The sequence below is a fragment of the Urocitellus parryii genome, chromosome 3 (assembly GCF_045843805.1).
Source record: "Urocitellus parryii isolate mUroPar1 chromosome 3, mUroPar1.hap1, whole genome shotgun sequence".
NCBI lineage: Eukaryota > Metazoa > Chordata > Mammalia > Rodentia > Sciuridae > Urocitellus > Urocitellus parryii.
Window position 1 is genome coordinate 71,169,680 of NC_135533.1, and position 14,998 is coordinate 71,184,677.

The 14,998-nt window shown below is 31.7% G+C and overlaps 1 protein-coding gene across 2 annotated transcripts in view; it reads right to left on the bottom strand.

Moving 5' to 3' along the window:
• Immp2l (inner mitochondrial membrane peptidase subunit 2) overlaps positions 1-14,998 on the bottom strand; it is an 893,720-nt gene that overhangs the window by 805,915 nt on the left and 72,807 nt on the right. For both annotated transcript variants that reach the window (XM_026408285.2, XM_077796726.1), the window contains one exon: positions 9,504-9,607. In XM_026408285.2, the coding sequence (XP_026264070.1) occupies positions 9,504-9,607 (104 nt within the window). The remainder of the gene's footprint in view (positions 1-9,503; positions 9,608-14,998) is intronic.

Here is a 14,998-nt window from a genome sequence, read left to right on the forward strand (position 1 = left end):
AAGTTTTTCGTTTTCAAAAGTGCCCACCAAAGACATAATCTCAATGAGTATATACTCATTTGATGCCTTTGGCCAATAAAGACCTGGTGTTCAAAATTTCCTTGTCTGAACTAGTGATGTAGCTCTGTGGTACAGCACTTACCTAACGTGCTGGAGGCTATAGTCTCACTCCATACCATCACCAAAAAAAAAAAAAAAAAAAATCTCCTATGGGTTTCAAATTTCTGTTTATTGGCTTTTTCTTTAAGAAACTTAAAATCAGTTTTGATTCCTGATTCAAAAGTTGCAACAGTTTTCTTATATTCTTGGGACTGATTTATATGTCCAGCTCCAGAACATTTTCATCTTGATTCCTAAAATGCTTTCTATTTAGTTTTCAAGTGGAAGAGATCAAACTCTAACAAATTCCTTTTTTTTTATTGGTTGTTCAAAACATTACAAATATCTTGACATATCATATTTCATACATTAGAGTCAAGTGGGTTATGAACTCCTTTTTCCCTTAAATTTTTCAAATTTTAATTTATTTATTTACTTATTTTCATTAGGCATATATGACAAGCAGAATGCATTTTGATTCTGTTGTACACAATTGCAGCAAAACTTTTCATTTCTCTGGTTGTACACAATGTAGCATCAAACCATATGTGAAGTCATACATGTACTTAAGGTAATGATGTCCATTTCATTCCACCATCTTTCCAGTCCCCTAACATTTATATATCAGTTTGTAGGAAGGGCTCTCACTGGTCCAGTTTATGTGCATGCCCAACACCCACCAATCACCAGCACCAGCGACCTGAGGATTCAACCAGTACAGTCACACATAGTCCAGGGTTTAGAAGGGCCATACTTAGGGCTTGATTTCTGAAGTTCCTATCTATAACACTTTTAATCAATTCTGTAAATAAAATGCAATGGGACAATTAAGAATGTGCTGAGAGTTTGCTTATCTGAAAAAGAATGTATTTTTTTCATTTCTGAAGAAATAAGTACAAAATTCAAATTTGATATATTATTTGTCTTGTATCACTTTAAATATGATTGTCTATCTTCCATTGATTGAAATACCATTTCTTTCCTCCTTTTTGCTTCTTTGAAGGTAATATGTCTTTTTTTACTTTTGAGATTTTTCTTTTACTCTAGTTTTCAGTGGTTGACTACCATGAGCCCTAAAATGTGATTTTCATTATATTTTTTCTGATAGTATCTATAGTTATTCTTTAATCTATGGCATAAAAACTTCAAAAATTCTTGTCCTGAACCTATCAAATATTGTTGCTTTTTCATTCTTTCTTTCCTCTTAGTCTGGAACTCCAATTAGATGGAAGTCAGTTTTTCCACTATTATACTATTTACACTACTCACTGTATGTTTTATTATTTTCTCTCTCCATACTCTTTTAGATATCTTCTTCATAAACTATTACCCATTTCACTAATTCTCTCCTCATATATATCTAATTTGCTATTAAGCTCTTCTTTTAAATGCCTATTTTGAGTTATAGTAGTTTTCATTTCTAGAATTTCTTTGAATTCTTATTCTGTATTCTAATTATATGATGAATTTCTCATCTTTTCTTCAATATTTAATGTATTAATAATTTTATCTCATAGATGGTGTACACTCTTATTCCACTAACTGGATCACTATGCAATTGTTTCTATCATTTATTGTCTTTTTTCCCCCCTTGATCTTGGCTTCTAATATATATGTGGTATAAATCTTTTTTATTGAATGCCAGGTAGTATACAAAAAAAGTTACAGGAACTCTACAAGCCAGAACTTCTTTTTGGCAACAGCAGACAGTTAAAATAAAGGTATATTACCTTAAAATTAGAATTTAGTTCATCAGTGGTTACATTTTAATTTCTGTAAAATATAGTCTCTTTCTAGTTTTCCAAAACTCATAGGATATGCCCTTCAGGGGTTCCAATTAAAAACAGAGTGTTTTACCAGAGTCTCCCTTCTCTTCCCTGAAATCTTGTGACTTCCCAACACTGTGAAACTACCAAAAATTCTGCTCAGCCTCTCATCATCTTAGCTACCATTGCTTAACTTCTTAACCTATGGCCTGCGTTGCTTACAAACTGACAGAATCCAAGACAGAGGTAGTACCAAATATAGAACTCACCTTAGTGTGCTTCACTTCAATATTGGATCTTTATCCCTTATGGTGCTTAAATGCCTTTACATTATTTTTAATTAAGTATCTCATTTTTCTTAGCGTGGACTTAGTCTGAAATAAACTAGTCCACGATAGCAGAAAGTAAAATCAGGTCCTGACTGATTTTAGTGGCCCATCTTTATGCATGGTTCCATATATTACTGGTCTCAAAAGTAATTAAAATAAATTGACATACTTATAGGATAGTTTGACTTGTGTTATATTTCCTCCTTGGAAACCTAAGCTATTTACTGCTCTAAAATCTCAATTAACTCTCTCTTAGAATTATTAATTGAACTATTAAACTCATATTCAAAATGCCTTTCCTCCACAGCTTGGTCTAACTCCTTATATATAAAAACTCAGGAACTAACTTACTTTCTTTCTTTCTTTCTTTCTTTCTTTATTTCTTTCTTTCTTTCTTTTTCTTTCTTTCTTTATTACTGGGGTTTATTTGTTTGTTTTTGTACTGCCAATTGAACCCAGAGATATTATAACACTGAACTATTTCCCAGCCCTTTTTATTTTTTTATTTTGAGACAGGGTCTCACTAAATTACTGAGCATAGCTTTCAATTTGATATCCTCCTTCCTTAGCCTCCAGAATCACTGGGATTACAGGTATATGCCACTGGCCTAGCAGGAGCTCCTTCCTTCTTTGCAAATGTTGTCTTGCATTTATTTTTTTAAATATAAATAAGAGTATTTTTATAGACTGCTTTTTTCACACTGAAAATGAAAGGTTGTAAGTATAAGTATCCCATATTTCCTAGAATGTTGCCTATGCAACTTTGTTCTGACAATGTCTAGTTACCTCTCAAAGGATGTAAGATTTATAAAATAAGATGAACAGAAGCTATAGATGTCTCCTTTAGTTATAAAATCTCAATAATTAAAAATTAAAATTTATGATCACTAAAATATTTTTAAGCTGTAATTTGTCTCTAAACTAAGAAAATATTTTTCTGCATAATTAAAACTTTGTGAAGGAAGTTTATCCTACTCAAAAAAAATACACTGCTATTAAGCCTGCCTTAATAATACCAATTTTTTGCATGCCTATGATAGCATTTTAAAAGTCAGTTTAATGTACTTCAAATAATAGAAATAATCCTTACATTATCTCATTATGTTTTTTTAAAGGTAACATTTGTAAATATACTTTGTAATGAGTACAAATTATGATGGGTTACTGACTACCAAAAGCTAAATCCCTTCTAAATAAATGGAAACACAGGATTTCACTTCTCAGTATTTTACTGTCAATTTAAAAAGAAAAGGGAAAAAAAATAAACAGAAACCTAGGCAATTCCTATCACCTACAAAATCTTTCATTGAAAGCCAAGGTTATTCTGCATATTCCTAAGATGTACAATATTACCTACTCAGAAAAACATTTGGTTATAGACAAAATATAAAATAAATTTCAGAATCAGTTCAGAAACATAAGACAGCACGCAATTATTATTTTTAGCTCACTGATAACTGGCTTTTAATACAATTATAGGTTATTATTCAATATTATAATTGCCTAGGCATTTGTTTTAAAACATGAAATTCCTTTTTTAGCAGGCTCCACTGTGTTTCCCTTAGTAGGCCAAGACCTTTAAAGATGTACAAATACTGAAGACACAAAGGAACTAGCACCTTTCTTCCTACTTAATCCTAACTACCACCAGAAAGTTTCTATTCTATTTCATTATTTCCTTGATTCACATTTCCATAAAACATTTACTGCTAGAGATGTAGCCAACACGTTGACCATCTGTCAGAACATAGCAATGAGTTTAACATGTCACAAAACAGCTGTTGAAATTGTTTGCACATTATATAATCATAATAGAGCACTATTAATGAAGAGACTACACTTTAGAAACCACTATATCAGGAATCTGGTTTCAGAAATAGGAATAAATTGACAGATGTAGACATAAAAGAGGCTTCATGATTTCTTTGCTGAGAATAGTTAAGTTGCTCTTCATACCATATATAAAGAGGCATTATGATACAATAGTTAAAAACACAGCTTTGATGTAAGGCAGTTCAAACCTTTGCTCTGCTATTAAACTGTACTTAAGCAAATTGCTTAACATATGCCTCAGCAGTGTAATCTATAAAGTGCGGATAACAATGCTGTCTACTTTTTTGGATATTTTTTAAATAAAGATTAAATAAGGAGCTGAGGTTGTGGCTCAGACGTAGATGCTAGCCTAGCACATACAAGGCCCTGGGTTCAATCCTCAGCACCACATAAGAATAAATAAAATAAAGGTATTGTGTCCAACTACACCAAAAAAATAAAGATTAAATAAAATTGAACAGAGAACTCAGTGACTAAAAAAAATAAGCAATCAATAAATAGTAAAAAATTATTGTGGCTGTTTTTTTTCTTTCTCTTGTAGATTGCATGCCTCTTCCCTTTTGTCTTTGGACCTCATCACTCCAGGACTTTCATCAAAACCCAGCATCTACCTTAGTGTTTTCCATCTTAGACTTAGAGGTTTCATCTTAATTCACCTTAGATATACTTCAGGGAAACAACAGTAAATATTGATGAAAGGTTTAGACATAGTGTTTTCCAAAAAAAAAATATGATGAATATCAGACTAATTTTAAATTTTCTTCAAGCCACAATAAAATTAAAAATAAACAGATGAAATTAATTTTAATAATGTATATATTTGATTGAGAATATTCTAAGTATTATCATTTTAATAAGTGGCAGTGGTCACATTAAGTTCTCTACAAACACAATGCCTATTCCATCACATAGTAGTATAGAGTTTAGGGTCAAATGACCGTACATTCAAATTCTAGCTCTGTTATTTACTCGGACCTAATTTGCTCTGAATTTCATCGTATTAAAAAAATAAGTAGCTCTATAAATTTTTTTAAAAGTAGCTCTAGTTATTATTATGAGAAATAAATTAAAATGACACATTCAAGTCATTTAGCACAATGTCTATATAGAGAGATGGTCATTAAATAATTCCCTCACCCTAATCTACTCTAGAACATTAAACCAGCTCAATGTAGCACAATCTGTGATTAAGCCCTTCTTCTTTCCCTTCTACCTCTAACTATAAACCGTAATCTTTTCCCTCATCTGTACAGTTCTGACTCCTTGCTTCTTGAAGCAATTACAGATTTAATTGGGTTTATTTTTAGAAACCATGGACCCTGTCAGTCATGATCTAAGAATATGGTCCCAAGAAAATAAAAATATCTGTGCCTGAAAAAGTGACCCTACAATCTTCTCCTCTGCCCTGAAATTAACCATTTGCCCAGCTAACCCTGTTGCCTACTCAGCCTGAGCTTCTGCCTCACTCTGCTGCTACTATGGCTGTGGCCTCCTTAGCAACTGCCACTAACATCAATGCTTCTGCATTTAAAGTCAGACTTGCCTCAAAATTTTAAAAGGTTGAACATCATTCTGTAACATAACTGGCCAGTACCTTTCAAAAGTACCAAGGTCATAAAAGACAAGACCAAGAACTGTCACAGACTCGAGGACTTGACTACAGACATGAAAGATAAAAATTAAATATAAGATCCTGAGTAGGACTTGCCCTGAAAAAGGACATTAATCAAAACAATGGCAAATGATTAAGGTCCGTAAATTAATTAAAAATATTATATTGTTGTAATATTGTCAATTTCGTGCTTTCAATAATTACACTATGCTTGCATGTAATAACATAAATGCGAACTCTGCCAATTTTACAACTTTTCTTTACTACTGTTTTAAAATGAAAAGTTAAAACACTTTTAAATGTGATTATTTGAAACTTTATTATGGAAAAGCCTCTGTTCCAGGGGACTTGTTAATGATATATTATTGTGAAATAGTGCTACTTATGTTAAGCCTGTTGCAGTAAGGCCATCACACAGGTTAATGAAAAGTCAATTCCAAGGTATAGAAAATCCACTTTAATCACTACTATTAGTTTGCAAATCAACTAAGTACCTATGATACCATGTATATATACTCAATTATACTGAGAATTTAATGACAGCAAATCATATTTTGTGTGACCTATAGTTTTATTAAATAAATATGCCTTTTTAATTAACTTTACTAAATAACATGCTTAAACAATAGCTCCACTGAGATCAACCTTTTACAGAAAAAGGGAGCTAGGAAAAGTTAACAAGATACAAAGAAGCATGTTCCAGTATGTACCTGCCTCCCTCCCCCATTCCTTTCTTTCTTTAGGAAGTTGCAATGGTCAACAAGCTCCAAACAATACCCCTTTACAATAGAAAGGACAGACAGTTCTGCTACACCATGTGTTTCTGTAACATGAACTAGCTCAGAGATTATTAGTAAAAGGAGAAAAGATCAATACAATGCAGAAGGTACATGTGTTTAAATGTAATTTTACCTCAGACCATGAATATTTTTCCTTATTAGTAACAACAACCAAAAGCCATGTATGAGAAAAAGAATCAGTGTTACACATTTAATCATCTTCTAAAAAGTGGTTATTGCAAAGTTATCCCTGATCTTTTCTTTAAAAAAAAAACTGCACACACATTGAAAATAAACTTTAAAAAGTAATGTAAAACAATGACCATAGCATAAACCTCCAATACCAGCATATTTTGCACAAAGTTTACAATCTTTCCTCTACTGGCAACTTCTAATGACAATATCCTTCCTTGCTTTTGTATTCACAGACAGCCTTAACCCTTCCTTATATCACCTATAATTAAGCAATAATATTGCTTAGTGATTATTTGCTGTTAAGTAACAAAATGTTAATACTTTTTTCTAAGTACTTAAAACCAAAAAAAACGTGAAGGCAACAAATTTTTAATTTCTTATTTCATTAAAAATGCATACACCCTTGAAACCTAGAATTTTAAATCAGGATTATTTTGTTTTTTATTGTGTTTCAGTTACAAAGTTTCATAAGCCTTACTAATTTAACTATGAATTTGCAAACTGAAATTTTTCTAAAAATTAATATGTTATAAATTATGATAGAAATGATGTATCTTCACACATTCTAAATATATAAAATGCCATTCCTGGTGGGGGGGTTCTGGTGGTTTTTTTAAACATAAAAATATACTAACTTGTTACCAAAGATTACTAATGTATCAATTAAATGTGCTATTGACATCAGTTTCTCAACAAAAAGATTAAGTGCATTTTACATAGTCTCTAAATTCAACATCCAATTATTTCAGTATTCATCACATATTTCTTAGATATAATGTTCTAATGTAATAATGAAAATTACCATCTATGCTAAGATCAAACTGATGCTCTTTGTAAAGAAAGCAAATATTCAATGTTGTTCAACATGGATTAAATCTATACATGAACCTTTATCAAATCACCATCAATCTTCTAAAGCAGTCTATAAATTGTATGAAAACAAGGAGATATGTCAAGAAAACATCTTTGCTCTAAAACCAAAAAATAAAACATTAAATACAGTGTGGCTTTAATGGCTTTTACACTATTACTTCAAGTTAAATAAGAATTTAATATCAAACTTTTCCTTTATTTCTCAAAGAAAGCAACAATATTGCTTAATGATTATTTATCATTAAAATATAAAATCAACAATAAATATTCTTTTGTGTATATGACTCCAGGTGGCAACAAGTATTATGAATGTGTATTTTATTTGTACCTACCAAAGAAACGGCACATAGTTGACTCATTAAAAATATAATTCACCTGGAATAGCCACAATGTATTATAATAACTGTAATTTGAATATAAATGTTTTTTAAATAATTTATATAATAAATAGCCATCATTTCAATATTTACCTAAAAGAACAGTGTTCTCTTTTCAATATAATCCATGATATGCTAGGATATGTTTATGAACCAATGCAACCCTGAATTTTAAGAAGCCTTTCTTACTTTTCAATTACCTATTAAAATTCACTTGCTTAGAGATAGCATGTTTCTTACTGGGGGAAAAAAAACCTGCACAATTTTCTGCTTGCAGTGTGACCTCTTTCACTTGGGTAGGTATCTGCTCTATCACAGACTAAGTGAGGATGTAACCTTGTCAAACCAAAGGCAAAAGAATAATGAGCATACGACAGGCTTAACCAGCACCGAAAAGGTTTTGAAGGAGGTTGCAAAAATACTACTCTGAATGACAAAATTAAAGTACACTCCAAAGAACAGGTTAATATTAAAGAAGGTACTCAAAACCTAAGAAGCATTTAATCCCCATCCTTGGATGTCTGCCATACAAAAATCCACTCAGATTTGTTTATTTCATTAGCTACTAACTAGATTTGGTTAATATATTTTCAAATGAATCTTAGTAGAACGATCAATCTTGAAGGAGACAAACTTATGGACTATTTCCACAAAGCATTAGCCAAGGGTAAGTATGAAGAAACAGATACTGGTTTGCTTTCACTAATTATAAATTATTATCCAATGAGAAGAAAATCATTACAATTCAAAAATAAGAAATACAAATTGGAAGTCTCCACTCAATACCAGTCTTTACTACCACTAAAACAAACAACAGTACAACTGCTACAGTAGTTGCTAACCTAGTCCACTAACTTGCATAACAGAGAATTAAATTTAAATATTTTTATAAATAGCTGAAACCAAAAGAAATTAGACAAGTTCTGCAGTAGTCTTCTCAGTGTGTCTTACTTTTAAAATAAACAAATAAAAATCTCAAATCTAAACCATTCAAGCATGCACTAGGACTATGTATTATATCATTGTGTCAATTATGCACACTTTGACATTCCTTTTCTACAACTAAGACAGGAATGAAATTTTTGTTCCAGACCAGTCACAATATTTTAACAGAGAAACAGTGCCACCTTTTGGTTCTAAACAAAAGCCTCTAGTAGAGTCTTCCCAAGTTCCTTTTTCAATTAAACTGTTGATACATATAACTGTCATTAAATTTCACATTATAATTATCAGCTAAATTTTAGCTTCAAAAATCTAAGAAACAGTAAGGTAACATAAAAGTTGCTTACCAAGATACAAACCTTCAAAATATTCCAAAGTAATACCAAATGCACATACTTTGGATCATCAAAATAATAATTTCTATCACTATTTCATTAAACACATTTTACCAAATCCAACAATGCCAATCAACTGATGAATATCTTAATAGAAAAGGTTTTTGTAGTGTAATAACCTTAATAAAATAATCTTAATAGAAAAGGTTTTTGTAGTATCATTATATTTCAAAATTAATTTTTAATATAGTATTTACATTTTACTCATTACTTTAATAACTGGCCACATGGTATTACCAGTGGATTCACAGTTTAACCAGCATAAGAATAAATACAAAGACAGTATGTTTCTGAATTACTTACACCAATGATACAATGTCACCACGTTGTACTTCAAAATTCCTTACTTTCCAGTGGTTCAAAAGTACCACATCTGATGACTGGCTTCCCCCAGGATTCAAAGAAGGCTAAAATATTAAGAAAACAGATACATCTATCATTTGTATTTTTTATATTTATTTTTTAATTGTAGTTGGTCACAATAACTTTATTTACTTTTTTATGTGGTGCTGAGGATCAAATCCAGGGCCTTGCACGTGCTAGGTGAGTGCTCTACTGGTGGGCCACAACCCCAGCCCCTCATTTGTATTTTTTAATCTTCACAGTCCTTGAACTTTATAGCTTGATTGGAATGCAGTAAAACATTTTTAGAGTAGTACCTTTCAATAAATTGCTATTTTAAAGTATCTGCAAATGATGAGTTTTCAAAAGGCTCATTGGGATTCTCAATAAATGAACCAGAAAAAATAATAATAAATTACCAATGCTTTTTGAAAGAAAAAAAATGTGCTAAATATCCAAATCTTTACTAAACTCAAGTAGAGAAATATGGAAAGTTTTATAAAGAAATTTAAAAGTTGAATTTCATAACCCACTTGAATCAAATTGTGAAATATGATGTATTAAGAACTATGTAATGTTTTGAACGACCAACAATAAAAAAAAGAAAAAATAAATAAAACAAATAGCTATGTTATGAAAAGCAAAAAAAAAAAAAAAAAAGAAATTTAAAAGTTGAGAAAGAAGCAACCCAATCCTCCCAATATTCAGACAGGACCCAATTACACAATAGCACACACACATCATTGTTCCATCTGGTGAAAAGAGGAAATAATCTCAAATCAACCAGTAGAAGACCCTTATAAAACTAGAGGGAGCAAAAGAACCAGGCAATTAGATAATCATTTAAAATGTAGGGATTTCCAGGCTGGAGTAGTGGCTCATTGGTAGTGCGCTTGCCTAGAACATGTGAGGCACTGGGTTTGATTCTCAGCACCACATATAAATAAATAAAAAATAAAAGTCCACTGACAACTAAGAAAAAAAAATATTCTAAAAAAATGTAGGGATTTCCCATCTCAACCTCTCTTTTCCCAAGGGATCATATTCCAAGGGATCTGGTCCCAGTTTGAGCCTATAATGGCTTTCATTCTAGGACTAGGACAAGTAAGTGTACCTATGCCTAAGACTAGATGGAGGAAAATGTTGAAAAACACTGTGTAAGAATTCATCTGAAGGAACTACCTACTAGGCACAAAAATATGAATGAGGAATCATAAAGCCACCTGCCTTTTGGACAGGGGTACTGACAAAGTCAATGGATAACAAGTCTAAGACTTGAGGTGAGAATGGTGGGACAAAACAAGAACTAAGAAATTTTCCATGGTTGACTGAGAACATCAACATGAGAAGGAACAATTTCTGTGGTTATGGGAAGGGTGCCAAACACCTGCATCTCTCTACCTTCACTGAGACAAAACCACAGCAACCAGGGCAAGTAAGGAAAGCACTGAACACCAAGCAAAAGCCAGTCCCTGGAGTAGCAGTAACATTCTCTTTCTTAAAGATTCTTAGAATCATTGGTAGATTTTCTACAAAGTAGACATGGGCAAAGATGAGAAAATTTGGTATGAAGGCTATCATCATGACCTTAATTTTGATGCCCCAGGTTTGTGTAGCCAAAAATTGTTGGTTACCCTTGGAGATCTGAAATATTCCCAGAGTTCTCACCAACTTCTTGGTATAATAATTTCTAAATCTCTACCTTCATATTGAATTTCTCTAGCATCCCACTTGATTTTTCATCAGTTCCTTTAAAATAAAAAGTTTCTTATTTTCCTACATCCTATGTACCACTTTCCCAGTCCAGCTTAAAATCTTAATCATCTGTCTCCTTCCAACTAGTCACCAAGCTAAAGAGTTTTGTTTCTCATCATAATGTCTTTCAGCTGATTTTTTTTCCACCATCATCATACCTTAAGCACCTCCATCACATAACTAGATAGATATAACACTAGTAGATACAATACTAATCAACCTCTTCTAACTCTGATGGAAAGGATTCCATTTTCTTTCTAGCTGTGTGAGCTTGAGCAAGTTATTTAACCTCAGCATGCCTTTCTTTTTTTTTTTTTTTTTTTATTTAATCAGTTGAGCACTCTTTTTTTATTGGTTGTTCAAAACATGTACTGGGAAAATGGTGATAATTAGTAACTATTACACAATTAATAATTAAAAAATAGTCACTACCTACAGAGTACTTACTATAAGCACTATTCTAGTAATAATGAATAGACATTCTAGGTGGTTGATTTGTGCAAGACAGTGAGCATTTAAAAACACTAACTTATTTGGTGAGATCATTCATTTAAAGTGTTACAGCAGCTCTTGGTCCATAATTTACCTCTCAGTAACTTCTATTACTGATATTACTGCATCCCAATTTTAATTATGGGCAGTTTCGTATCCTTTTTCCAGTTCCCTCTTTGCTACATTCCCAAGTAAGGAACAGAGCTGAGGCATGGAACAAGCCTGAAGAACTTTACTGGGCCATGGAGCTAGGGAATGGAATGTATTGAAATAGCATGATTAGATTAAAAGTTGAGATTTCAAAGAGTTCATTAGCTCTCATTCAAATTCAAATCTATTTCAAATTCTTTATCTCCCTCATCCTCTTTGTCTCTGAATTCTATGTCTTGTGAATTCCCTTTCCTTATTTCTTTCCTCCTATAAAACCGGTGTAAGTGAAGGTGGCCTAGGGGGAGACATCTGGGCTCTGGACAACAGAGGGAAAATTTTCTTCCCACTGCTCTTTCACCATTTTTTTTCCTTGCCATCAGAATGATGAAAAACAAAGATGATTTAATTATTTCTGATTACTTTCTCATACTCTCTTTTATTGGTGTTTCTAAAAGTTTGTGAATCTTTTAGAACCATAAATAAGAAATGAATTTTATACTACATCCAGTACATGCACAAACACACGTTTAAATAAAATTTTGCAAAAGAATAATTACTTTGCTACATATACCTTGATTTTTTTTCTTAATCTGTGCTTTTAAAATTCTTTCTATATCCAACTATATTGATTTCAAACTAACTATATGGATCTTGAACATACAAATAGCTTTGCAACCCAGTGTTAAAACCATGCTCTAAGGGCTCAGGGTGTGGCTCGGTGATAGAGTGTTTGCCTAGCATGAGTGAAGCCCTGGATTTAATCCCCAGCACCACTACCACCCCATCACCAAAATTACACATACACACACATACACACTTATATAGTATGTGTAATGCTTTAGATGATTCTTCCTTAACCATTGTCCTTAAAAAATTATTTAATTAATTATAATTTCCAAGAATGATACCTTTAGTTCTTTTATCTGTCTCTAAATTCTTTCTCTAGAAAATTTCATCAATATTTTCAGTTTCAAATACTACCCATAGGCTGATGGCTATTAAATGCATAATCCCAAGTGATTTTTCTCCTTCTGTAAACTAAATTTATAGCAAGCACTTCATATTACAATACTGAGCATATTGTAACTTTTTTTTACTTATTATTGGTCTTTACAACTAAGCAGGAAGCACATTTTATCCATCTTACAGGAATACTTTCCTAATACTCATCTTCTCCCTTTTCCCATCCTCAGTCACAGGTGATCAAAAATACCAAGTTCCCCACCATATGTTATTATTTCTATCATACTATATTTAAATGTACATTATAATTATTCCCTCATCTCTTTTTCCAAGAGCCTTTATAAACATCTAGGAAACAGATTTTTTTCCCTAGGTTTGTGTTCTTGAATTCCAGGCACTTTGAAGGAAATTAACATATTTAAGTAGAAAGAATAAAAAATAGTGAAATTCCCAAGCACTTCACAAATTAACATGCCCCAAACAGAGATGCTATTCCATTCACCTTAGCCGCTCAAATACATTGCTTTATTACCCTCTATGGTTAACAGTAGCACCATTCACCTGCCCCCCATTCTAGAAGACTCTAGCTTCAATTTCTACTCTCCGGGACTCCCATCCTCAGACTTTCCTTCTGCCAAATTCGAATGCCCTTTCCCCACTTTGAAAATTCTACTCATCTTTCAGAGTCCAATTCAGTTCACTCTTTTATAAAGGCTTTTAAAAAGAAAAAGAATATTATGTTAATAAACAAAAGAAGCCTACAGTCAGTTCTCTTGTAAGACTTTTAAAATTATATTTTGCTGCTCTCTATGGAGCAATTGAATCCGCCTTTCCCTTATAGAATCATTTTTCCCAACTTTTCTTAAACTAATTGTAAGACACAAAAGGTAAGACACTGTAAACAAAAAAATCAAAACACTTATACAGAGGGGAAAAAATCCCAGAAGGAAGCATCTCTAATCTCAAACAGTAAAATATTAGAAAATCATCATTAGCATATGGAAGAACTATGTAATTTTACAAGAGAAGCAATAGAGTTTTCTTTTACCTTTCCTCTCCTCTGCAAGGTGGAATTAATTATTCCCCCATCTATAAACCCATAGCAACTTAGGTAAACTTCAGTGATTGTACTTAATAGGTATCTGCCTAGAGATATGACTCTCAAGTGTAAGTTTCCCATATTTTATTCATTTTTGTATACTTTATCCCAAAGGAAAATATACCTATACTTGTAATTCCAAAACATAAAAGCTCTTAAAAGAACATTATAAACTACAATGGTTCCTAAACATGTACATTATCTAAACAATATACACATCTCTATCACTGAAAACATATTTGGATAACTGGTAAAAAAAAAATTATCTCTTCAAGTTAGGCAATGTAAGCACTAGTAATAAAGTATAACACTGCTTTAATATTATTACCCATAATGAAATAGTGGTAATCACAACAATAAAATAACTACTATTCATTTATGAATCTGAGTAAGACATCATAAAGAAAAATCTTCTTAAATTGGAAAAGTGTTTCTGTAGCATTACAAAAACCATGGTTCTCTGCACTTCAATAAAACATTTTATTTTAGAGAATACTTTCTAACTTTTCTAAAACTACTTTTAGGAAAATTCACTAGCTTCAAAATCAAAATTCAAACGGAAAATTTTTTAAAAATGTAAATTAGATGACATTCAGAAAAATTAGTAAAGCTTTTTTAAAATATTTTTTTAGTTGTAGTTGGACACAATATCTTTATTTTATTTATTTATTTTCATGTAGTGCTGAGGATAGAACCCAGCATCTTGCACATGCTGAACCACAACTTCATCCTCAGTAAAACATGTTATTGCTTTGAAATTTTGTATCTTGTTTTTTCTTGTGGGAATAGTAGTATATACTTCAGACAGAGCAAGGAATCATTTCAAATCAGAGAAGCTAGAACAGAAAATCAAAATTAAAACCCATAAACTTTGATAATCTTGTATGACAAGTATGTTTCTTTGTAATGTTGTAAATGTTTTAAATCCTAGATTCCCAGAAACTATATCAAATAATAAACAATAAAGATTTTAAGCAAAAATAATCTTAATTTAGGA